At 40.2% G+C, this 27,199-nt stretch overlaps 1 protein-coding gene across 4 annotated transcripts in view; it reads right to left on the bottom strand.

Annotated features, from left to right (window-relative positions):
* The window catches only part of LOC111158104 (cell division cycle 27), a 73,458-nt gene extending 57,787 nt beyond the window's left edge, over nucleotides 1-15,671 (bottom strand). For all 4 annotated transcript variants that reach the window (XM_022519947.1, XM_022519949.1, XM_022519948.1 and 1 more), the window contains exons 1-2: nucleotides 15,492-15,671; nucleotides 282-357 (exon numbers count right to left, since the gene is read on the bottom strand). In XM_022519947.1, the coding sequence (XP_022375655.1) occupies nucleotides 282-357; nucleotides 15,492-15,518 (103 nt within the window). In that variant the 5' untranslated portion in view covers nucleotides 15,519-15,671. The remainder of the gene's footprint in view (nucleotides 1-281; nucleotides 358-15,491) is intronic.
* Nucleotides 15,672-27,199: the final 11,528 nt, after the last annotated feature.

Genomic DNA, 27,199 nt, shown 5'->3' with positions numbered 1-27,199 from the left:
ACTTTTCTAAGAAAAAACCTGGAAAAAAGTATCTAAAGATTGGAAAATGATTAAGTAAGCCATAGTGTAAAAGTAAGTAAGTAAGCCATAGTGTAAAACCTGGAACAACTCTACAGTTATTAAAAGTATCATGTACGATACTTTCAGAAGTTCTTATGAATTAGTGCCAATCATAAAGGAAAAATAAAAGTCATCACGAGAATCTTATATGTCCTAAGAAATGACAGAATTCCATATATTTTATTCACTTATGGTTCTATAGAGATGAAGAGATTACAAACCTTCAGCATACAGTCGTTCTGCAAGGAAAACTGCATCTCGGTAAGCATAGTGGTTTAGAGCTTGCCATATAGCAGCCTGGAAGTAGAGGAAAAAGAACATAAATATACAAAGATACAGAATTTCAAAATAAATCCTAGCAGAGCCTTGCATATAACAGTAAACCAGTCAACAACCCTAGTTTAAGTAATAAAACTCAATGCCCATCATGCAAACTCCATAGTTTCCTAGAAAAGGCTCTTCATAGTATGGCTCGTAACATACCTGAATTTACTTATTCAACTCTCCGTGGACATTTAGGCCTCTGTGCCTTTGTACTTCCTTTTCCCCCACAGAGGAATGTGGGCTCCCTCACCTACCTCCTTTTACAAATTGCTCATCCCTAAAGACCCAGCTTAATTAACATCTATTGCATAAAGATTTCCTGGCTGATTCCTAGCTATTTTCTTGGTAAACATATGTCTTCTAGTGAAGCACTCCTATTTTGTTATAGTTACTTGTTTATAGGTCTGCCCACACCACTAAACTATACTGCTCTGAACTTACAACAGTGGTTTAAACAATTTTACATGATATACATGAAATGTATGTCATCCTCCACAAAAACTTCCTCACCTATTACCTTTAATGCTATCCTGTTCTCACCCACTCAAGGAAGCATATTAGGAATATAATATATTAGGAAAATATTATTAGGAAAATAATATATTAGCATATAAGCAGAGTTATTATAGGAATAACCTTTAATCTATTTGAATATATTTTTCTATTATTTTACTTTATAAAAGATTTTATTTATTTATTTTGAGAAACAGAGAGAGAGACAGAGAATCTCAAGCAGACTCCATGCTGAGCAGGGAGCCTGATGGGGGCTTTATCCCAAAGACCCTGAGGTCATAACCTGATCATGACCTGAGTTGAAGTCAAGAGTCAGATTGCTTAACCGACTGAGCCACCCAGACACCCTATATTTTTCTTTTTTAGAGTTAGGAAACATATCTATAAAGTATATATCAAAAGAATATTTTAATAACAAATGAAAATATTTAGACCCATGCACTAACTTAAGAAATAAAATATTACCAGTATACCTGAAGCCCCCTTCCTATGTGCTCATCAGTTACATAACCTCTTTCTAAAACCACCACCCTGAATTTTGTTAATCTTTAGGTCTTCTTTACAGTTTGTATACATATGCATGTATCATCTTTAAGCAACACAACATTTAGGTTTTCTGTTTTTGAATTTTAAATAAATATAAAATAAATACAATCATATTGTATATATTCTGCTATGACTTGCTTTTGTAATCCAGTATTACATTTTAAAAATTCATTCTTAATCTGTGCAGCTGGAGTTCATTCATTTTGATTGCTGGATAAATAATATTTCCATTGTATATATACCAAAATGTATTTTATCTATTTACGACATATGAACATTTGGGTTATTTCTAGTTGTTTCCCCCCCCCCCGGTTATAATAGTGCTGCATAGAACATTCTTGTATTTGTTTCTTGGGGTATCTTTTTAAGAATCTCTCCTAATTAGGACATATATTTAAGAATGAAATTACGGGGCTGCTGAGTTCATGTTCACATACATGTTCATCTTTAATAGGTTATGCAAATTATTTCCAAATTGTCGGTTTAATTTACACTCTTACCAAAAATGAATGAGTTCCCATTATTTCACATCCTTGTCTACACTACGTACAATCAAAAAAATTTTTAAATTTATTTACATACTTCCTTTTAGTAATTTCTACACCCAATGTGTGGCTTGAACTCATGACCTGGAATCAAGAGTCGCATGCTCTAGTGACTGAGCCAACCAGGTGCCCCTAAATTTTTAGTTTTTACTAGTCTGATAGATATAAAATGTTTATCTTGTCCCTTTAATTAACATTTCTCTGAATATTAAAATAAGGCTGTGTTCACTGGTAATTTATTTCATGTTTATTGGTCTTCTGGCAAAATGCCTGTTTATGTGTCATACATTTTTCTGTTAGGTGATTTACCTTTCCTTACTATTTTATCCAGCATTTTTGGGAGCACTAAACCAGAGAGGTTTAAGTTCCCATGTGTCATATAACACTAATTTTTAGTCTGTCGTATAAATTATGTATATATAAATTATGTGTTTATATATGTTTATGTTTTGCCTAGCATTTTTAGGAGCACTAAACCACAGGAGTTTCTTTTGACCTCTCTGGGTTTCTTTTAATTTTTAGTCTATCACAAGATACAAAAGTCATTAATTAATTTTTAAAAATTCATAAACTTATAAATTGAGATATCTTACAATACTGATTATGATACAACAGCATTTTTTTATTTCTAGCATGTATACCAGCTCATAATTTATTGAATAATTTAATAGACTTACAATAAAACCAGCAAGATGGAATTACCTAATGAAGACCACTAGCTAACATTTTAACAGTAAAACTAGATTACATTATAACAAGTGATTAATATGCCTTGGATATAGTAAAAGCTGAAATATTTGAATGAATAAGCAAATGTTTAATAACATTTCTATGGATATTATTAATTATAATTTTTTATATTAAAATCCTCATAGTAGTTGATGACTTATTTAGCCCAAGGGTGTATTTTTCTATTTCCTCAAGAAAAAAATGGTAAATGACTTTCATTTGGGGTCTCTAGATCCTCCTGTTTAAACTTACTGTCTATACAGTCTAAATTTTTTAAAGTCTCAGAGATGTTCTAATTTGGCCACCTCCAGACAGACACAAGGGAAAGGAAGGAAGGAATTTAAATTTAATTTTTAATAATCTATACTAACCCAGAGAGCATTTTTTCCCTCTTAGTGTTTTTTTTTTAAATGAATAAATTCTTTTTTTAAAAAGACTTTATTTATTTATTTGACAGAGAAAGACACACCGAGAGAGGGAACACAGGCAAGGGGCGTGGGAATGGGAGAAGCAGTCCTCCCACTGAGCAAGCAGCCCCATGCAGGGCTTGATCCCAGTACTCTGCGATCATGACCTGAGACAAAGGCAGACACTTAACTACTGAGCCACCCAGGTACCCCTAATGTTAGTGTTCTTAATCCAGTCATTTCCCACTACTTCAAGAACTATCTAAAACTGCTATTCCAAGTGTGGTCCTTGCAGTAGCAACATCAGTACCTTCTGAGAGTTTTCTGGGAGTGTGGCATCTCAGACGCCACCCCAGACCTACTAAATCAGAATCAGCATTTTAACATTTATATGCATATTAAAGTTTGAAAAGGACTGATCTAAAAAAGACTTACTCTAATGAAAAACATCCCCACTCAACAGACTCCCCAAAGCCAAAGAGATTGTCTCATCTAATGTTAATTCAAGATGTTATGAATAAAATAATTTCTAATCCTTTAGGCCTTATCCCTTAGCTTTAAAAGAAAGGCCTGAATTACTCAAATTCCAAAGCCTCTTGTTTGCAGGACTTCATGTTCTTTCTTGGCCCCAATTCATTTCTTACACCTAATAAAACACCCTACATACTAATAGAAATGAATCACAATACCATCTCCTTTCACAATCCACCCAAATTAGCTGGGCTACAAAGAAATCTCCCTTTGGTCTAAAATGTACCGTCTTGCTCTCCCCCTCCCCCCACCCCGGATATCTTCAGAAGTAGTTGGCATAACTTATAGGATGATTCCAACAGTATACACAAAAAATATGACTTACCTACTTTAAATAAGAGAAAACCTAGACAGGCGCCTGGGTGGCTCAGTTGGTTAAGCAACTGCCTTTGGCTCAGGTCATGATTCTGAAGTCCTGGGAATAAGTCCCACATCGGGCTCTCAGCTCAGTGGGGAGTCTGCTGCTCCCTCTGACCCTCTTCCTTCTCGCGCTCTCTCTCACTCTCTCAAATAAATAAATAAATAAATAAAATCTTTAAAAAAAGAGAGAGGGAAGAGAAATCCTGGATTTTTCAGATACTTATAAACTCCATACTAAAGATAATTTGCTGTCCCAAAGCCTGATGCTCCCAACACCCCTACTCTACCTCAAATCCACTGCATCACGACCCCTGGAAGCTGAGATGGAGTTTAGATGTCTTTACTTTTAAACCTTTTCATTGGTAAGCATTCAGTTCTCAGAATCTTTTTTTTTTTTTTAAAGATTTTATTTGAGAGAGAGAGACCGCAAAAGAGAACATGAACAGGGGCAAGGAGAGAGGGAGAAGCAGGCTCCCCACTGAGCAGAGAGCCCAATGTGGGGCTCAATCCCAGGACCCCTCAGAATCATTCTTTTACTCTTCTAAATAAGTAGTTCCCTGTCCTTTTACAGCACACTCTTTTGTGAAAACTTGTAGAAGCTACAGTCCTTCTTTCCAGAAAAAAAGCACATGTACAAATATATATATACAGAAAAATCTGTGTACAGCGTTAGGTGTTCACAGATATTTTGGTTCATTAAGTATCACTGGTCTAGCTAAAGGGACACAGTATTAGACCCTGATACATAACAGTTTTCAATAAATATTTGTAGGACTGAATTTAGATTTCGAAAGAAAGAAGAGACAAGTTACTGACCTAAAAAGGTACTTTGTCTTTTGCATATAGGAGACTACTGCAGTACTAGGGCCTGGAGGAGCAACTCAAAACATCTTTTACCACATAAGGTCACAGATGCTTGGTTAAGTATACATGAAATAATGAATGTATTGGTAAATCAGTTTGGGTACATTATATATTTAAATGGTTCAAATGGTCTACTGTCTAACAATCACTTACAGAACTGCACCTAAAGAATCGTATCTAGAGTCTATCCCCACTCTTCTGGTCCTATTCCATAACAACCTTCTTCCCTTTAAACTCTTAGCCTCCTAAATGGTCTTCCTGCCTACAAGCTGTAAGGTAATCCACCCTGTCCCAGAATTACATTCCTCAAACATAAATATCATCAATACTAAACAGAAGATGACAGTGAAAGGCGTGGATTTATATCCATGTTCCACCACTTACCACTTCTGTGTCTTGGGCAAGTAACAACGTCTTAAGTCCTAGTCTCTTCATTTAAAATGTAAGAGTCCAGTAAAGTACATAATGTTTCCTAGCACATACCTAGTAATTACTCAATACATTTCAGCTGTGCCATCATCATCATCATCATCATGTCTTCCTCCCTGATCAAAACCTTCTAATGATTCTTCTTGGATAGCTCCACAAAGTTTACAAAATATCTACAGAATAAAGTACAAACTCCTTAGGAAACTATTCAAATCCCATCTGGCTTTAATCTCTCTTTTTCAGCTTTGTTCTCACATCTCACCAAAGCTGCCTATGGTCTAGAACCAGAAAAAGCCTCCATCAGTCACTGAACAGTCACTATATTTTCATACTAAAGTCTTTGCCTACTTGGGTTATCCTTTAACTTGTCTATCTCCTGAAATTTTAGTCATCCTTTCTTCAAAATTCAGCTTACATGTTCCTCTGCCTTTACTGATGTATTCCTTGCAATATTAATTACTCAATCCTTTGAGGTCCTAGACAATTTTGTTTATACTTTTAAAAATATCAGGCTGTGAGTGCCTATGTGGCTCAGTAAAGCCAGTAAAGTCAGATGTAAAGCATCTGACTCTTGATTTTGGCTCAGGTCATGATCTCAGGGTTGTGAGATCGAGCCCCGCACTGGGAGAGCCTGCTTAAGATTCTCTCTCCCTGTCCTTTTGCCTCCCTCCCTCCCCCCGCTCATGTGAACGTGCATGTTCTCCTTCAAAAAATAAATAAAATGATCAGGCTATTGATTGGATTTGATTATATTATTTAACTAGGTTGCAGCTTCTTGAGGAAAAAAAAAGCCAGATACTATTTTTCTCTATAATTTCTTGGTTATACTACCTAACTTGTTATTTCCCTAGTTATCCTAGATAACTGCCTTTAACCATAGTGCATGCTCAATAAATGTTTATAGAACAAGTATTTGTTTTGGAACTCTGAATCTATTTTCCACTTACTGAACTACAAATTTTTAGAAGCCTAATCTGGAGATAAAATACAAGGTAAGGGACTCTTAATATAATTAGTTTTTACTAATATAAATAAAAGGGAACATTAATGTTGACAATATAAAACAATACAAAATAACATCTAGCTGTTTCTTCCTTGACACAGCAACCTAAACATTAAAAAGCAAGGATCAAGAATCTAATGAGGAAATACCAGTTAGTCTGACAAAGGGGTTGGAATAGATCAGGTCTGGGGGCAACAAAATTTCTTAATGATGCGATCTATTAATACCTGAAAGATATTAAGATTTTTCTGGTTAATAGCAACCTAGATCATGCCATATACTTCCCTTCATACCATCAGATCATTTGCCTTGTCATCTTACTCAATATGCCCACCCCGTGCTCACTCATTCTCTCTCCCTCTCTCCCTCTTGAATAAATAAATCTTTAAAAAAAGCCAAAACAAGTAAAAGACAACCAACCTGAGAGAATAAAATTCTTCAGGTGGGCTGTAGAAAGCCAATATACTGGATTTTCAAATCTCTGCCCAACATAAATTATTTATTTTGAATTATGAATTCAAAATTATGAATAACCCAGGCATTATTACACAGGCCCCTATTTGGTCACCGTCATTGTGGCCACTGTGCTTTTGTTTTGTTTAAAGTTTATTTATTTAAGCAATCTCTACACACAATGTGGGGTTCAAACTCACATTCCAAGATCAAGAGTCACATGCTCTACCAACTGAACCAGCCAGGTACCGCTATGCTTTTGTTTTTTTATCAAACAGGAAGATGAACCTTAGAACAAAAATGTGTGGTGCTGGGAAGGAGTGCACGTAACAGTAGGTCAACTATACTACAGAATTTCTGCTATCTGTCCCTCTGTACTATGACACAGAAAAGACACAGATAAAAAGTAATGTGATAAACTATGAGTGTTTTCCTGAGAGAACTTCAACATTTGCACTAAGAATAATGCAAAAAAAGTCATTCAGAAAACAGGTTAAACGGTGTTCAAATCTAATGTGACTCAACAATATCTTGAATATTTAATATATTCACCCAACTACCAACTCACAGCAGATGAACCCTAACCCTAACTCTCTAACACTTACTAATAACCAAGATGACCAAGAGCTTCATTTTAGTCATCTGTAAAATAGGATAAAAACACTACCTCTGAGATAAACCTAGTACAGTACTTGGCTGAATTCTAGACCCACGTAAGAATGTATCTGTCCCTGTGGTGTTCCACCAGACCACACGTGACCTAGGCTTCAGGTACCGTGCATATAGGCATCTTCCAAAATGATACTCATTTAAATTAGGTAACTACAATAAATATGAAAGGAAGAAACTCCAAAAACATTTACTTTCTAAGGCAGATCATTTCCCCCTCTGGATTACTTTAATAGTATCTTATTTGTCTTCTCTGAATTCTTTTCCACCCTACGATCCATTCTTTCTCTATGAGTTTTTCACAAATCAGATCTCATCATATTATCCCTTTACTTGAAATCTTTCACCAGCTTCTTGTTGTCCTTAATAATAAAAATCCAAAGCACGAAACCAGGGAGGGTAGTATAGTCCATGTTTACCTCTCCAGTTCACTTTGTAGCATGTTCTCTTATGTTCTCTGTGTTAGGACAACTTTCTTTCAACTCCTCAAACTTGTCAGGTTAGCTTCCTGCCACAGGTCCTTTAAACACACACATAGTTCACTTTACCTGGTACATTCCTCTTTTCCTCCACACAAACTTGATTTGTGTGGATTTGATTCATTCTTTGGACTTCTTTCTCAGGGAATGCTTTTTTGGGGGACCTCTGATGAGGTCAGGTATCCTTATTACACACTCGAACAGCATCAAGTACCTTTCCTTTGTAATACTACAGGATAAGAGTAGTTGAATAATGTCTTCCTCACTATAATACAAACTCCAGAAAGCTAGGGACTACATTTGGTTTTGCTCATTATTAGATTCCCAGCATCTGTTATGTACTTCGTAAGCAAATGCTTAACTAATATATGTTGAATGAATAACAAGCTGATCTTTGATTTCTGCTAGTCCTCCCACTCTTAGCATCTTAGGTTAGTCTTAGCCTTAAGTTTCTCAGTATTATTATGTGACTGACACTTGGACAACATGAGTTTGAACTACACAGGTTCAATTACACGTGGATCTTTTTTTTTTTTAAAGATTTTATTTATTTATTTGACAGACAGAGACCACAAGTAGGCAGGGAGGCAGGCAGAGAGAGAGAGGAGGAAGCAGGCTCCCTGCTGAGCAGAGAGCCCCATGCGGGGTTCAATCCCAGGACTCTGGGATCATGACCCGAGCCGAAGGCAGAGGCTTTAACCCACTGAGCCACCCAGGTGCCCCTATGTGGATCTTTTTTGATAAATACAGTACACTGCCGTAAATGTATCTTCTCTTCCTTATGATTTTTAAATAACATTTTCTTTCCTCGACCCTTATTATAATACAGCATATAACACATGAATAAAATATGTGTTAATTGACTGTTTATGTTATTGGCAAGGCTTCCGGGCAACAGCAATTTATTAGTAGTTAAGTGTTTGAGGAGTCAAAAGTTACAATGATTTTCAACTGCATGGGGGTCAGTGCCCCTAGCTCCCCGCATTGCTCAAGAGTCAACAGTATGTCCGATAGTTAAGGATCCCTGGAAATCTCCACTTAAAGAAACTCTGTGGCACACAGAATTACTCTTTTGTAATGAGAATAGTTATCACCTAATACTCCTTTATAAAATACGGGGATTTCCTAAGAATCTACTTGTTTAATTTTGTTGTAAAGAAAAGAACCCATTGAATAGAAAGACTATACCCAGGATTTAATTTTGGAGGTCTGTGGGCCAGCACTTCCAAGAGTATGACTTTAGGGGAATTATTTAACTTTTTTCAGCCTCAATTTTCTCATCTGGAAAATAGAGCTCTATTTCTTGGACATGGATTAAATGACATGATACAGATATGGTGTTCTTAGCACATAGTAGACACTTAAAACCTTATCCTTTCCTGTCTCCCAATATAAACAAATTCAATACATCTACAGTTTCCATTATTAGAACATCTCCCAGCATATCTGCCACAATTGCTTATTTTGTTAACATATAAGCCACGAAAGACCCAAAAATGATTCAGCAGCTAACTTAGTACTACGGATCACCAGGAAGATGTGACACATTTATATACAATGGCCATAAAGTCCTAGAACTTTGGATTTGTTTCTGTCCTATTAAAATTAAAGAAATGAAAAAGTATTATAATCAAAGGTTCTATCCATTTCTGATATAGAAATCAAGCTTTGGGGCGCCTGGGTGGCTCAGTGGGTTGGGCCTCTGCCTTTGGCTCAGGTCATGATCTCAGGGTCTTGGGGTGGAGCCCTGCATCGGGCTCCCTGCTCAGCTGCCTCTCCTGCCACCTGCCTCTCCGCCTACTTATGATCTCTGTCAAATAAATAAATAAATAAAATCTTTTTTTTTTTTTTTTTTAAAGCAAGCTTTGCTCAGAAGAACATCATTCCTTTATTACCAATTAATTCTTAGGAGGGTCAGAAGGCGATAGTAAAGGCAGACAACTCAAACTCTCATATACCCCAGACATATAATTTGCTGCTTGGAAAACCCCACAAACAGCTTCCATCACTACTCTGCTCAGGCACCTCAGAGTCCCTCAGTGATGGCGTCTCTATGGGAGGGAAATGGACTATTTTCTAAGGTACTACAGACTGGTAGCTTATAAAGAGCAGGGCTAAGACTTGCTCCTTGGCTAGTTATCTACTGCTCAACTGTTGGTAGGGACTTGCCCCTAAAAGCAAATTATTCAGTGCCTCACCTCAGGAGTTCTACATATTAAAGCCAGAGGGATGAAATGCTGCTAAAGTTATGAAGAAAAACAGAGCAACACCGGCCCCATCCTCAAAAAAAAAAAAAATTTTTTTTAAAGATATTTCCTAATGATTAAATGAATGGGTTAGTCCTAGGTTGCAATAATTTAAAAGATGAATCAACATAAAATGAAATAGCAAAGTTCCCTCCTTGTTTGCTCTTCTTAAACATGTAGCATTATTTAAAATGTAAACAAACCTCTATAAATTGTACAACTAATTCAGACTTAAATGTGACCATATAAATTACCCTGTTTTATTCTTGTTTTTGTCAAAAGAAAATAGCTGTCGTTTTTTTGGACCATAAAAAATGGATAATAAAAGCTTTGGACAAGATAAGAAGGTGTAAGGGGAAAAAAAAATCACTGTGGAATTTTCCTGTTATACATTACGATCTAATTTCTAGAATTCTAATTTAGCTTAGGTCTACATCAGTGGTTCTCCATCTAGGTGATTTTGCCCCCCTAAGGGATATTTAGTAATGCCGGGGGGGGGGGTGTTTGGTAGTCACAAACGGAGGGGGGCACCTAGTTGGTAGAGGCCAGGGATGTTGCATGACATTCCACAATACATCCGAAAGAGTTCCCCACAACGAAGAGTTAGCTTGCCCTAAACGTCAATAATGCCAAGAATGAGAAACCCTGGTGTACATTACCATGTAATTGGATTATTTTACTAGCCTCTATGTCTCTCTAACTCTTATCTTGTCCCTTCTTCCCAACAGTACCAGATTAACCTTCCCAAAGCAGTGCTTTTATTACAAATCCTTCTGTTCAAAACCTTCAATGGCTATTTATTACCAATACCTTAAACCCCTCAACCTGGGTTAAGTCCTGTAAAATCTGATTCTCCCTGGCTAGCAAAACCTTGTCTTCCTACTCTCAATTCCCATTCTAACCAAGGCTATGATATTTTACCGTTTTGTTTTGTTTTGTTTTGTTTTTGGTTCCTAAACACCATTCTCAAATTTGGGCTTTTGCTCATGCTATTCCATGCCAAAAACACTCTCTTCTTTACCAATTCAAACCCTTCCTATCTTCTAAAGCTTTAAGTTCTACTCCATCCAACAACCATTCCTATTTTTCCAGTCTAAAAGGATCTACTTCCTGAATTTATTAGTATCTATGCAATCAAATACATTTTGACTTATAACATTATCCAATTGTTCCTGTTAAACATTCTTATCTTCCCAATAAGACTAGACCCCTCAAAAGATCAGAGGTTATGTCTCCACGTTTCCACGGGTTGGCTTCACAAACATCTCTAACTTATTTTGTTCAAAATAGACTGTCCTTCTTCAGATTTGTCTCCCTCTCAAAGGATTCTTCCTTTATTCAACAGTACCACCCAGATGAAATCCAGGCAGATGTTCTTGATCCCCATCCTCTCCCATTCAATCAATTTGCACATCTCCTTGGTTCTACCTCCAAACAGCTCATGAATATCAACCTTTTTTCTACTCCACTACTACCACTCAGTCTGTTATTTTCATCCTAAGACTGTTTTTACTCTTGCCTCCTTCCTCTCATTACATTTCATATATAGTAACCAAGAGATCTAACATCTACGTCAGATCAAGTCAATCCTCTCCTGAAAATCTTTCCAAGGACCCCCCCATATACTTAGAATGAAAAGTGAAGTCTTTATAATGGCCCCCCCTTTAATATGCAACTCCAGCCACACTGGCCTCCTTTCAATTATTTCAACACCAAGTTCTGCTATGTCTAAGGGACTTTGCACGTGCCCTTTTCTCTTCCTGTAATGCTCTTCAAATTACTGTTTCCTTCTCAACCTTCAGATCTCAGCTTCAATGTTATTTGCTCAAAACAGACTTTCCTGACACCACTTTTAGAGAGATTTTCGAATGTCTTTTATATTCTTCTGTGCTTGGTACATAACTGGTGCATAACATTCTTTCCAATTTGATTTTTTCCCCAAGACGGCTTCTTAACTTTTGCTTTTTTGCAGTACCTCTTTTGGTGGTTCAGTTGCAAACCGGACACCTGGGCTTAGGTCAAATCCCTCCTATTAGGTCTCTCTCTCCTAACACCCTCTTTATAGTGCCCTTTTCACAGATTATTAATTTGTGATTATTTGTCTAATGCTTTCTCTATAGGCCATAAGCACAAAAAGGGCTACATTAGGACACTAGTCCGTAAAGGAATTAAGTTATCATATATTGCAATGACCTCCTCCTTCACCTCCATTCCCCAAAGCTGATTCTCTCAGTTCAGTACTATACAGCACTGTCTTCACTGTACCTAAATATAAGGCAATCTATTTTCTAAAAGAAAATTTCATAAACAAATGAGTTCAGCAAACTCAAGTATATAAGTTTTTTGAATAACGACCAAATAGTCAAATGCCTATTGATTTATCAATTTAGTTACAACATATATATTTTAAAAGTCATAAAATATATTTAGAAATTTTCTACTTCCATTGAACAGAATAATTTCACTAAAACTATTCACATCTATCTTAGATATCAACAAAGCCATTTTGGGGGGGGGTTATCTAACATAATTTTCCTGACTACAACACCTTCAATTCTAAGTTATTTGAAATATGGTACCCTTTGAATCCATGTTAGAATGCTTTAACTGTAGGGGCGCCTGGTGGCATGGTCAGGCATCTGATGCTTGGTTTCAGGTCAGGTTGTGATATCAGGGTGGTGGGATCAAGCCCTGTGTCAGGCTCCAAGCTCTGCATGAAGTCTGCTTGGGATTCTCTCTCCCTCTGACCTCTACCCTCTCAAATAAATAAATCTTAAAAAAAAAAAAAAAAAAAGATGCTGTCCTTGTACATCTTATTCCAAGCCAAAAGTATTCCTTCACTATCTAAATAATCTGTTTGAACCAATACTATGTGTATAGTACCCATTTACTATACTGCTTATTAAGGTGATTTTTACAAGCCTTGTTTAATTTCATCCAACACTTCTGTGAAGTTCTATCCCCAGGAATAATTGATAAATCCATTAAAATGTCTTTGCTTTTTTAAAATCAATTTCATCAGGTGAATTTTATAAATATCCAAATTAAAACTGATTGAAGTCATTTAGGCTAGCATGTCTTTCGTAAACAGTTATATTAAAAATAACTGACAGAATTTCTGTCTCATAATAGGAGAGATGTTTGTAAAGATGCATATATAAAGTAATGCTTTTCTATGAGAGACAATTTGGAGGAGGAGCTAATATTTAGGCTTAGTTGGTTTATCAGATTGGCTATTCCATGGTAAAGAAAAAAACTTTAAAGAAAAAAAAAACACAGAAAACAGTTGCTCATCTTTCCTCTCAACTTTTTCCTATGCCTAGTAATTTCATGATGCCTTAAACAATTTTCCAACAAACTTTCATTCCATTATAAGTAAAATTACTTACCATAGTTTTTTAAAAAAAAATTCTATCTGTCCTGTTTTTATTTTCTCCTTGCCAATTCTTCCCATTTTCAGCCCTATCCCTAATCAGTTGTTCATCATCATAGCTAAAGTTGTTTACTCCACCCCATCTTGAATGGATTCTTCTACCACAAATTACAACCAAAATTCTCACGTAGCCATATTGTAAAACTTCTTACCACAGTCCCCAAATCTAATGGACAAAAGTAGTATGGGGGGTGGCGACATATTTGACTTTTAAGCCTAAAAAATCCTGAAGTGCATTACTGCTACGTGTAAGGAAAAAAGAGTAAACCTGATGGGTACTCTATAGGCGTAGGCTACACATTTCTTTTCTTTTCCATGTTTATGTACAAGTTGAAATTGTTATTAAATAGTGTTTATAGGCTAACAATGAAACTAGTTTATCATTTGAGAAGCCTTCTGGGGCCAGAGAAAGCAAATGTAACATTAGGTAAGACAAAATTACAAGGATATGAAACAGAAATTAAACAACTTGAGTGATCTGCTTATCCATTTAAGAAGGTACAGATAACTACTAATTTCACATTAGGCCTCAAAAAAAAAAAAAAAAAAATCTTAAAAGGGACCCTTTACCAGTAAGAGGGATTTGGATGGCAAGAAATAGCTTTGGAAACATTGATACAATTTACAAACAGGTAAACTTCCCAAGACAGAATCCTATGTTACATTAGTTCCAATACTAATAGCTCTTCTATGTAAAGAGCTGTATGTAAAGAAGAAGCCAACTGGGAGAAATTTCTATTTCATTCTGCCTAGAAAAATTAAGGAAATATGGAAGTGGCAACGCATTAAAATATTTATCATTTGACATCACAGGCTTATGAAGGGTTATATGAAGTAATTTCTAAAATCGATTTGCTTTGTAACTTCCAAGTAAAGCAAACCCATAACTCAATGACAGCAGTTGGTAGAGGTCAACTCTTCTATTCCAGGCAAAGATCCTACGGTGACTTGAAAGTCTCCCAGACCTGGTCCGTCAGGAAGGGACAAAAGATTCAGTTTCTTGAGATGGCGGGGGGGCGGGGGGGGGACTTGGCACTGCATCACACTTCAAATCCAATAGGGTTTCTCCCATGCCAACCGAGCACTGCGCGTCAAAGCATACCCTGGTGTCGTAAGGACAGTGAAATGGATGTAAAAACCCTTATTTGTCTTTCATTTCCTGAACGCCTTATCAACATGCACAATAAAACACTCCTGGATCCCCATCACAGGTCACGGGGAGAGCCCCTAGAGTTGCCGCTGCTACCCCCCGGCCCCCCCGCCTCCCCCCGTAGAGGTGCTTGCCCCTCAGCACTGGGCCTTGGAGTTTTCTCTTCCCAGATCACCGTTGGGGGGTGGGGGAGAATTCACCGACCGAGGAAAGGAACGTGGGCTAGGAAGTCTGTTACCAAAACAGAAATCGGGATCAAAAATACCGATCCTATCGGACCTCCGCCCGCTCCCGGAGCACAAAAACAAAACCAAACACCCCCCGCCAACTTGCCCCACCGTTACGAAGGTGGCCCAAGCTCTGATCAAAGGTGCCTCCCAATCATCCTCTGGGCGAGAGAGCACCTGGGGCGAGTCTCCGGCCCCCGCCCCCAGTCCCTCGTCTCTCACCCCGGCCGGGACCAGGCCCCTGGACTGACAGGAGGGGCTGGCCGGACGCTGACCCGCCCGGGGAAGGCGGCATTATCGCCGAACCGCGCTCACACCGCGGACGGAAGCAACGCGGGACCTGAGGTAACACGGCTCGGGCTGCGGGCGAGGCCTCGGAGCCGACGAGAAGACAGGCAGGACCCGGCAGCAGGGGAGGCGGGAGAAGCAGCCGGGCCTAGGCCGCAGCAGGCCGCGGAGTGGCCATACGCGGCTTCCCGGCCGAGGCTGCGAGCCAAGCCTCAGCGAGCGGGGTTATCATTACCTGGACGGGTTCCTGCAGCACCGTCATCCTTGAGGCTCAGGCCCACTTTCTGCAGTGCCTCAGGCCCCCCCCCGTAGCGGCTCCGGCCCGGCCAGCCCCGGCTCATTTAAACTCACCAGCGACCGTTACCGGGGGATGGGGGAGGCCGAGCGATTGCCGAGTACCTCCGAGCGGGACACGGAAATAGCCGAAGTGGAGAGATCCGCGCGGGAGCTAGACGGAAAAGCCCGAAGGAGGCCGGAAACGCCCGAGGCCGGTCGGCGGAGGAGGAGACCGTTGCCGGAAACTATCGAGGTTTCCCGGAGACTACCGAGTCCGATCCAGAGCGTAGTTTTCTCCCCTCGGCCACGCCTTCAGTCACGCACGCCACGCCCAATCGGCCACCTTAGGCTGGGCCACGCCCAATCGGCGACGCGCCGGCTGGGCGTGGCTTGCTAAAGCGGGCGGGGAGCTTTACGTGGCTGGACTATCGATGGTCTCCATTCGCCGCTCAACCTCTGCGGATCTGTTGATGCGCGGTGGGTTAAGCAGAGGATAAAACACGAGAGTATGGGGCTGACCTTAATCAAGAAGTATTTGTTGAGTTGAGTTCATTTATCATTGCAGAAGTACTTATCATAGCTCAAAGGGAAATAGGAAATTTGGAGGGATTGCCACCCTTCAAAGGTTTAGTTTGGATCCGGGGCTGTCTACACTGAAGACGTTACGGTCTCTTTAAAGGAAAAGCAATGGAGCGGAGTGCAGCGTTATGTGGTGCCCATTATAAGTGATGTCAAAATTAAGAGGAGAGGGAAATAAATTGGGATTAAGATGAGGAAGGTTTCATGGAGGTAAAAAGGGAGACTTAAACTGGACTCTGAGGTATGGGTAGAATTAGAAGAGAAAACTGGTAAGTGAAGGGAAACAGATCAGTCTGGTTAAGAGTTAAGGCATTAACTGGAAAATAATTACTTAGGTGACCAGATCATTGAAAATCTCAGAAAGCAGGCAGAAATTTTTATTCCTGATAGGAAAGGCAGTGTGTTGTGAAATCCGGAGGTGTGTTTGTGGTGTGTTGGGAAATCCGGAGGCTTGATTTTGAATTTTACCTCTGGCGCTAACTAGTTTTAGGTCCTTAAGCAAGTCACATCTCTGAACTTGTATTTCCTTAGTCTACAAAAAAAAAAAAAAAAAAGACTAAAAATTAAATGCATTGATGTGTGTTGGTATGTCTAACACACATAATAGGCTCTCGCAAATTTCTTTCCTATTCCCTCTCCCCCCAAAATGTGTGAACCAGGGAACTAGTAAAATTTGGGGGTTTGGTGGATGATGAAAATAGTTTTTGAAAATCGGTTGTCTTGGGCCTAGGTCTGTAAGTCACACCCCATCACTTCTGGTTGATTAAAGCAAGACACAGGGCCAACCTGAATTCAAGGGAGAGAAATAGATTCCACCTCTAGATGGGAGGAGTAGCAAAGGGACGCTGCAAAAGGCTTGTGCCCCTGAGCGATTGATTTCTGGACCATCTTTGGAAACAACCTACCACATAGGAGATGAGAATCTAGTAATGGTTATGCAAAGAAAGAGATACCGCCCTTAAAATTTGATGCTTTGAACTGAATGCAACACTCCATATTTATTCTGATAAATGCAGAGAACGATGAGACTATTGCTTTTCCTATCTGGATAACTTCTATTAAAGTAGACTAAAGTTGTATTTGCATTTTAAATTGCCACATGACATTGATCATGCTAAGCTTGTGGTCATTTTACATACACAGCTCTTTTTGACACAACATGCTGCGTGAAAAGTACTTGTACAAGAGATTCTTGTAAACCTAAATGTAGGAACTTACAACACAGCATGCATAATGATGACATTTTTGTGTGTGAAAATGTTTATCTAGAGTCAGCATTTAAAGAGACCATGATGGGGCACCTGGGTGGCTCAGGTTAAGCCTCTGCCTTCCGCTCAGGTCATGGTGTCCGGGTACTGGGATCGAGCCCCACATGGGGCTCTCTGCTCAGCAGGGAGCCTGCTTCCCCCCTCTCTCTGCTGCCTCTCTGCTTACTTGTGATCTCTCTCTCTGTCAAATAAATAAATAGAATCTTTAAAAAGAATAAATAGAGAGACCGTGATGCTTGACGTTCTGGTTCTAAAGCTTAGAATTTGCCTAATGCGCCCCTTCTTCCTCCCCCACCCCCCCCAAAAGCATCTCTTTTCTAAGTGTTCTTCACTGGGCTAATACAACACTTGTGGTTTTCTGCTCATCCACAGCAAGGCCACATTGTTTGAAGTTGTGCTTTGGTGGGATCTTTTAAAGCATTTTTACTTCCTTCTGTGTTCCTGATTGACCTACTTAAACTTGCCATCCAGCAACCACTTGGGCGTCCTGCTGTCTGTCATCCATTATCCACATATGTTTAGCTGGTGAGCAGATCTGGGTTGCAATAAACATTATTCCAAACATGGTAAATTAACTCTTCTCCTTAGCCTGCCTGTTGGTCTGTTTCATGCTCAGTCAGATTCGGAGGCAGCTTTTAGGGAACTATTCAAGAAGCTAGACTTGATATCAGTGCCAAGATGCAGGTCGCACTAAAATATGGTCCCCAGCAAGTTTACCATTCTGAATTCCTTCAGTGCACCTTGTCTGTACCCTTCTTTTGTCCCTGTTGAGGCTGCAGTCTTATTCTTCTGTTACTTGATCTTGAGACTTTTACGGCTGTGTTTCCTCCTCCGTCTTGGTCAAATCATCCCCTTCTTTTGGCATCTCTGACCACAGTCTCCTAGTTTTCCTTCTACTGCTCTGTTTTCATTAGTTCCCTTTGTCCCCCTGCCCCCAACATTGGAATGGTTCAGGGGCTCGTTCTAGGCTTTCTCCTCACCCTACGCTTTCGTTCTTTGCAAACCCATCCATTCTCTTCACCTCCACTTTCATCTAAAATTATTCCAGGGGCACCTTGGTGGCTCAGTCGATGAAGAATCTGACTCTTTATTTGGGCTCCAGTCATGATCTCAGGGTTGTGAGATCAGGCCCCAAGTCAGGCTCCGATCTGGACTTGAAGCCTGCTTAAGAGTCTCTCTCTCTTTCCTCCCTCTGTCTCCGGCCCCCATTTCCCTCTCAAAAAAAAAAGTAAAATTGTTCTAAAATCTCTATCTCTAGCCGGACTGTTTCTTAGAATTCCAGATTCAAATGCCTAGCTGTCAACTGGACCTCTCACAGGGGCTTGGTCAGAATGACATCCCCCATCCTCATACTTGAAGCATTCCTACCCCAATTTAAGGTACTAGCACCCTTTCTGTTGCCCAAACCTGAAACCACACACTCTCTCTCTCTCTCTTTGACCCTAGCATCTAATGACAAAAGCCCTACTAAATTTTACTCTGGATGTACCTTCATGTCTCGTCCTGTCTCTAGCCTTACCTGTCCTCAAAACTAAGTCTGATCATGTTAGGACTCCCTCCTAAATCTTCCCACCCCACTCAAGATTTCCCATTGCTCTCAGGATATTGCTCAAACCTGTTCACTATTTTTTTTTTTTTTTTTTGAGAGAGAGAGAGCGAGCATGAGTGAGTGCACAAGTGGGGAGGGGCAGAGGGAGAAGGAGATAAAGAGGCTTAAGCAGCCTGCATGTCCAGCACAGAGCCCCACTGACAAGGGGCTCGATCCCCTGACACTGAGAACATGACCGGAGCCAAAATCAAGAGTCAGACACTTAACCAACTGAGCCACCCAAGCACCCCTAACTTCTCTTATAAGGCCTTCCAAGGTCTAGTCCTTGCCTCCTTATTCAGCCTTGTCTCATCTCCCTGTTATACTCTACATTCCCACGAAGGGGACCAGAATATGTCACTTTGGCATAAGGATTATTTTGACCTGAAATCAATTAGGAAGCAGCAAACACAAAAAGAGCTCTTTGCTTTCCCACTATCTGCCTAAAAGCAGGACGTAAATTTCCTTTTGTGAAGGTGCTTCCTCTCCCTTCTCCTGTACCAGCAGGAGGAAAACAACCATTATCACTAGAGACAAGGAGTTGGCACTGATTTGGGTCTGCACAAACAAACTTGCCGAAATAACCCTTTTCTTCCATTAGTTTCCCCGTGTATTTACCTTTCCATAACTTACCACCCCAGAGGCCAAAACTTTTCCCCTCTATTTTGTCACTTCTCCACAAATTTATTGCTGTTTGCTAAGACAGCAGATAAGCCCCAAGTCCTAACCACCTCTTGTTTTTAAACTCTTATTTTTAAAATTCTGTTAATCTGTCTTTTGTCAGTTTAATTCAGAGGGCCCATGCTACAAACCTCAGAGGGTGGAAGGAAGGTCACATGAGGCAAATAGCAAGAAAGTGGCCATCTACAAGCCGCTAGGAAAGCTCTCACCAGAAACCAAAGTGGCTAGCACCTTGATCATGGACTTCTAGCCTCCAAAACTGTGAGAAAACACATTTCTGTTGTTTAATCCACCCAGACTGCAGTGTTTGGTCTAGGATCCTGAGCATTCCGATGTAATCAAGATGATTTATGTCTTATCTCCCTAAGGGAAGACCGTCTTATATTTCCCTATATTGCTCTTTGGAAAGTATTATATATTTAGTATATGCTTAAAAAATATTGACTGATTAAAATGGAAGCCTTTACACATATTACTTCTTCTTCCTGAAATACTTTGCCCTTGCTCTTTGGCTAAATCAAACTCATCCTTCAGGCCTTGATATTATGTCCTCCGAATATTCCTTGTCCACCTAAACCAAAATTATTAGCTCCGTCCTATGATTCTCTCTTACAGCATCTTTGTTCTTTCCCTTTGTAGTATGTATGGTCATTTTAATTACATTTGTTTAATAGAAATTCCATGAAGGCAGGGACTTTGGCTTACCCTGATGTCCCCATTATCTAGTAGAGTGCCCCGCACAAATATAAAGTCATTAAGATATTATAAATGTATCCGATGACGAAAAGACATGATCACTCAGTGTTATCTCTTATTGGTCATAAGTTGATGCTCTTCTGACTCTCCCTTTCTGGACCCAGAGAGCGTGCTGGTTTTGTACATAAGGCCCGAAGGGATTTCAAATCAAAGCAGTCTGAAGTGTTGAGGCTAATCAGAAATGCATCCTGGTTGAGGTGAGCTCTGAGATGGGCTACTTGGCCTATGGCAGGGAGGGGTAGGCAGACTTCAAAAGCACAGAGAAGAAGATAAACAAATTGGCTTGCCTGGAGGGGAGTCTGTATAAGCTTGGTTGAAATGGTAGTGTAGGGAACAGTTGATAAGTTTTGGGTTCCAAACTGATGACTTTAGGTTGATAAAATAGACCTAGGGAGCTGCTGGTGGTGATTGAGCTGGGGAGTGACTTCACGAGAATGGAATTTGAGAACGATTATGCTAACAGCTGAGGATTATGTGAATTGGAGGAGAGAGAGAATAGGGGCCAGGAGGGCAGCAAAGAGGCTGCTAGGAATCGAGGTAACTCTTAAATTTCCATTATTCTTGGATCCTAGCTGGTTGGGTTACAGGATCCTTGAGCCTGGTGGGCAAGAACGAATTCTTGAGACATTTTACGGTGCAAAAGGTGTTTTTATTTTAGCAGGGGGCCAGGACTGTGGGCAGAAAGAGTTGCATTGTGATTGTGCCAAGTGACTGATCATAGAGGGTTTTCTATCTTACGGAGGTGAAGATGATACTAGGACTCCAGGAAATTGAGTCTATAGGTTCCTGGAGGTCTGGCTATTATTAAGATTGTGTTCATGAAGACAGTTACAAACTATAGTGAAGTTTCATGTTCAACAGGACTGTGATCTTTATCAGTTGACCATTTGTTTTCCCCTGCCTTTGTTCTTGGGCCGGTTCTGGTACCTGAGGAATGTTATATGTATATCCCACCTTATGGGGCCTTGGAGGCGGGTGGGTTGCGGGCTATCAGCTCTTGTGTTTTGCCCTTAGCTTGCTCTCTCATCAGCTGAATCCGAAAAAAAGATGCAAAATGAAAATAGTTCCATGTTACTCTTTTACAGTGAGAAATATTTTTCTCCAGTTCCTTCTCTTTAGGACATTTAGATTCCAAGCAGAAGGCTGCTTACTGAGCGCAGGCAGACCAAACCATAGAATGAATAGAATGATCTTGCTGGCTATTACCTCCTTTTCCTCAGAAGGGACATATATGACTGACTGCTAGACAAAAAATATTTCTTTTCTCTGGAAAGGATGTTCACCGAATAGTAGATTCTCTGTTTCTCTCCTTTTTAGGTCCTAGGCACACTTTCATTTTTCTCTGCATAAATTGCGTGGCAGTGAATTCAACGCAGATGTGATTATGTGCCAGTCTTGAGTCTACACTATAGTTGTCTCGAGTAGACCCTGTTGTTGCTCTTAGTTTGTTTTGTGTGTCACACGTGTATGATTTGGGAGGTAGGTGATGAACTAGGTTCAAAATATACTGAGTTTGAAGCGGCCTCCGGTGAGAAAAGAAGGAATGTTAATTGAAAATGTGAAGCTTGGGGCACCTGGGTGGCTCAGTGGGTTGAGCCTCTGCCTTCAGCTCAGGTGATGATCCCAGGGTCCTGGGATCGAGCCCTGCATCGGGCTCTCTGCTCAGCGGGGAACCTGCTTCCTCCTCTCTCTCTCTGCACCTGCCTCTCTGCCTACTTGTGATCTCTCTCTCTCTGTCAAATAAAAAAATCTTAAAAAAAAAAAAAAGAAAAGAAAATGTGAAGCTTGAACAATTTAAGAAAGAAGTTGGGGCTGGAGGTAGAGATTTTTCAGGGGCTCCTGGGTCAGTCAGTTAAATGTCTGTCTTCAGTTCAGGTCATGATCTTACGGTCCTGGGTTTGAGCCCCAAGTCAGGCTCCTTGCTTAGCAGAGGTCTGCTTCTTCCTCTGTCCCTCCCCCTTGCTCGTGCTTTCTCTCTCTCTCTCTCTCTCTCTCATAAATAAATAAAATCTTAAAAAAAAATCGAGATTTTCCAGGTAGAATGAACTGCATTCTGTTTTGGTTATGTGATGCCCTATAAAACCTTTGTGAGAGTATTTATCATTACCTTCAAACTATTTATTTATCCACATCCTCCAGACCAGACAGGAAGCGTCTTGGCGGCAGGATAGGCTCTAACTCATTTTAGTAAAAGCATGTGCATACTGTAGATGTCATAAGCGTTAGTTGAATGGATGAATGAATGAATGAGAGTATTCTGGGTAAAGGAGATACAGGAGAGCAGGGTGAGTGACAGAACTTTGGTGTGATAAGTACAGCAGAGAAGGCCCAGAGACAAGAGCAGTAGATCTAGGCACAGATAAGTCACTGGTGGGGGTGCTAGGGAGGAAGTCAGAATTTGAGAAGTAAAAGAAGTTGTTGGTGGAAAGGGAAACCAAGAAAAGAGAATTATTTTTAGCTCTAAAAACATGTCCCCAAATGCTGAGAAAAAGTGCTTGCTAAGGTGTTGAGTCTCTTTTTCCTTACTGAGAGCCATCCATGCTGTGGATGACAGGGCTAGCTGTCATGGATGTGTTCTTGTTTCCTTGTCCTCTTGGGGGCCAGGACTCTCCATGAGGGAATTGCATTGGCTCTACCAGCTCCCACTGTCCCCTTAGTGTCCTGGGTTCTAGTCTCAGATCTGCCATGACTCATCGTGTGACCTGGGGCAGGTCCCCTACTTCTGTCTTTACCTCTAAAGTCCCTTGCAGCTGCCAGGATGTCTGGGGGAATGCAGCTGGGATGACTGGTGAGGATTCTGACTTGCTCTCTGTTGCTTTTCAACTATAAATCACTTTGCCAGACACCAGCTGTCCTGCCCTCTGCTTTGGATTCTCCGGCGGGCTCCAAGACCCACCTGCTGTCGGGGCCCTCCCAATGTCTTCCTCCCACGGTTCAGCTCTCAGATCCATCACTAGGCTGCACCGCCTTGATCACAGCACAGACATGAGTTTCAGCCATTTAGATGGACTGTTGAGTGATTGGGCCAAACGTGTAGCATTCGCCACTTATGCTAAACAGCTGAGGAAATGAAGCTGGATGGGATTATTTAAAGTGCTCTGAGGGCCAGTGCTATCATGGCCCTTAAAATTTTGATTTTAGACCCTTCCACTCCTTCTCCGCCTTTACCTTTGGTTCTCTGGGTTTTCAGGGTCACTAAGATTTTAGGTTTTCATTGCTTTTTTCCTTTATCTTTGGTCATAAGGAATCTTCGCTACAGGAGATTGAGTTAATCATTCTCCTTGAGTTATATAGCCTTCTTTCATCACTGGTCCATACCAAGCTTTTTGTTTAACTAGTTATTTATTCCTTTTTAACTTGTTGCTCCATCCCATCCAAACAATATTCACCATAAGCGACCTTCAGATATTTTCAGTGTGTATTTTTTTTGATGTATGTGTTCTAGAATAATGAGTGATGCTTCTAGTATGTGTGTACTTAATAAAATTTAATGATATATCATTCTCCCAGTATAGCCAATGTGTTATTTCAACATGTAAATAATATAAAAATTATTGAGATATGTATTCTTCTTTTTTTTTGTCCTAAGTCTTCAAAACCCAGTATGTGTTTTTTCTTACAGCATGTCTCAATACTTCCATCACAAGTACTTGATCTGTATTTAGATTTCATAATTTCACAGTTGAAAAAGTAGATTCACATACCTAAGTTTTCCAGGCATACTTGAAAATTTTCCAATAACCAAATCAAGTACCAGAAAAACCCCATTTTCCTTTAATATTTGCATCCAAATGGACAAAATTGCTTCCTCTGTTTTAAAAGAATTATTTCAGTATCAAAAGTATGTCCGGGGCACCTGGGTGGCTCAGTGGGTAAAGCCTCTGCCTTCGGCTCAGGTCATGATCTCCGAGTCCTAGGATCAAGCCCCATATAGGAGGACTCTCTGCTCAGCGGGGAGCCTGCTTCCCCCCCCCACCCACTCTGCCTGCCTCGCTGCCTACTTGGGATCTCTGTCGGTAAATAAATAAATAAAATCTTAAAAAAAAAAAAAAGTATGTCCAAGTCAAGTAAACTCACTAACTCTTGTGTCCACTCAGTATTGCTAACACCAAATTCAAGGAGATACTGCATAAATGGAAAAGCAACTAAATTTATTAGTATGCACAAAACATTTTAACTTTTCTTGTCATTTTTGCAGCCAGTTTACATAATGCTGTTGATTAAAATCTGCATATTTATGTTAGAAAAGTGTGCACTAATTTGCATTGTGAGAGGCTTCAATTTTAGCATAAATTCTTGTACCTATCTAGCTAAGTTGCGAATAAGCATTTTCTTTCCTTGGACCTTCCATTTGAGCTCATTCATATGCAATATGATATCAGTGAGATTACATGCAGGTATTTTAAATTTATAGAACTGTAATTGTGGTTTATATCTTATTCAGCTTCTTACTCATCACTCTTTCTTCTGGATATAGTAATGGAGACCCACATTGCTTCTGCCTCCAGCCACAAGTCATGCTGCAGCAAGAACGTCCTTATTCACGCCTCTTCTGAACTTGAGTGAGATTTCTGTCCGATGTATACTTGCCTGATTGTGCTTCTAAGCCACAAAGCCCTTCAACTTCTATCCCCCCTATTTCTTAGCTCTTCTATTCCTTTACCTTTCTTTTTTTTCTTCTGGAAGATATTCTTTTTTTCTTTTTTTTTTTTTAAGATTTTATTTATTTATTTGATAGAGATCACAAGTAGGCAGAGAAGCAGGCAGAGAGAGGAGGAAGCAGGCTCCCTGTTGAGCAGAGAGACCGATGCGGGGCTCGATCCAAAGTCCCTGGGATCATGACCTGAGCCGAAGGCAGAGGCTTTTAATGCACTGAGCCACCCAAGGCACCCCTGGAAGATATTCTTTCTTTTGCCTTTCAATACCCTACTATTTTTCCCAGCTGTGTCCATCATGGCTACTTTTCAAATCTATTGTGTTTTCTATTTTAATGATTAATTTTTTTAGACCTAACATATCGTTTGTTTTATGAAATTTTTTTTTTCTTATTTCAACTATTATACTTTTCATATCTGATATTTCCGTTTGGTCCTTCTTTATGTCTTCTTGTTCTGTATCATTTTGGTAACATTTCCTTCCATCTCTTTTGGCCATGTTTACTAATCTCCATTTAAATCTTGGCCTGTCTGTTGTCATATTTCTATTTCAGGTACCATCTGTAATCAAGTGGGCTATATCCTTTTGGATTAGTTGTGCTCCTCATCTGTCTTGTCATTTTACCTAAGGGCACATAGGTTGCTTAGCCAACAGGGCAAGCTAGTGCCTCTGAGCTCAGGGGGTAAGGGTTGGAGGTGAATGAGCCCTGGTACTGAGAACAGTCCCCCGTACCCCCGTCAGAGTGGAGCAGCTTTAGTAGGGGAGATGTTTTTATTAGTATTTATTAATAAATACTATTAGTATAAATGCTTTTATTAGTACTTATTAATATGAAATATTAATATTTAGTAGGGGAGATTTATTGCAATTCACCAGCCCTGAGAGGTTAGGGTAGGAGGGAGAAAACACTGTCTGATGTTCAGTTGCTCCCTACCTATTTTTTTACTAGCTCTTCACAAGCACAGTGCGTCTCCGGGGCCCTGATGTTACTCTAACCAGCACCTGAATCACAGGCGATGGGGCATCGCTGTATGTTGAAGGGCAGTAGTGGAGAAAAAATCAGAACCCCAGCACTCCTTTTTTTTTTTTTGGGTCATTCCACAGCCATGCCTGGCCGCATCTTTCCCCAAACCAAAGCCACCCTTCCAACACACACACACACACACACACACACACACACCAGTTCAAAACAGGGCTACCCTTCATCCAAGGGGTTTCTCACAGTTCTTTTAATTTCTTGGTGTTTTTTCTGTATAATTCCTCCACTGTTGATCTTGGGAGAGGCAGCAGCCACCACACTATTTCAATCAGGACCCAGGCTCAGCTATTTCGGTACTTGCTCTGTCCTAGGCACTGTTCTAGGCATGTCACCCAACACCTTTTTGCACCATAAAATGTCTCAAGGATTCTTTCTTGACCCTTGGGCTCAACAATCCCATATTCCAATCAGCTAGGATCCAAGAACAATGGAAATTTAGATTTGCCTCGACTTCCTAGCAGCCTTTTTGCTGCACTCCTGGCCCCTACTTTCTCTCTCCTCCAATTCACATAATCCTCATGACCAATCTATGAGGTTATATTAGCAGCCCCATTTTACAGATAAGAAAAATGAGACGTAAAGAAGTTAACTCAAGGGGTGCCTGGGTGGCTCATTTGTTAAGCATCTGCCTTCGGCTCAGGTCCTGATCTCAGGGTCCTGGGATCGAGCCTCCCGTCGACTCTGCTCAGAGGGGAGTTGGCCTTCTTCTTTCTCTCTCTCTCTGCTCTCCCTCCCTCTCTCAAATAAATAAATAAAATCTTAAAAAAAAAGTTAACTCGAGGGGTGCCTGAGTTGCTCAGTCGTTTAATTGTCTAACTTTTGATTTCAACTCAGGTTATGGTCTCAGGCTCATGAGATCGAGGCTCTGAACTCAGCAGGGAATGGTCTGTTGGGGATTTTTTCCCTCTGCACCCTGCCTCCTCCCACTGCCCCAACTCACATGTGTGCTTTCTCTCTCAAATAAATAAATCTTTAAAAAAACAAGTGAACTAGCTTGCCTAGCCCACTGAGTCAGGGCTCCAACCCGGGCAGTCTGGCTCCTGAGTGGGCCTTCTTACCCCCTGACTTGCAGTAGAGCCTGATTTACCCAGTGCCCTCTC

The sequence above is a fragment of the Enhydra lutris genome, unplaced genomic scaffold, assembly GCF_002288905.1.
Source record: "Enhydra lutris kenyoni isolate GAN:26980312 unplaced genomic scaffold, ASM228890v2 scaffoldscaffold57, whole genome shotgun sequence".
NCBI lineage: Eukaryota > Metazoa > Chordata > Mammalia > Carnivora > Mustelidae > Enhydra > Enhydra lutris.
The sequence above is the reverse complement of the archived record's forward strand: the minus strand, read 5'-3'. Positions and strand labels throughout refer to the sequence as shown.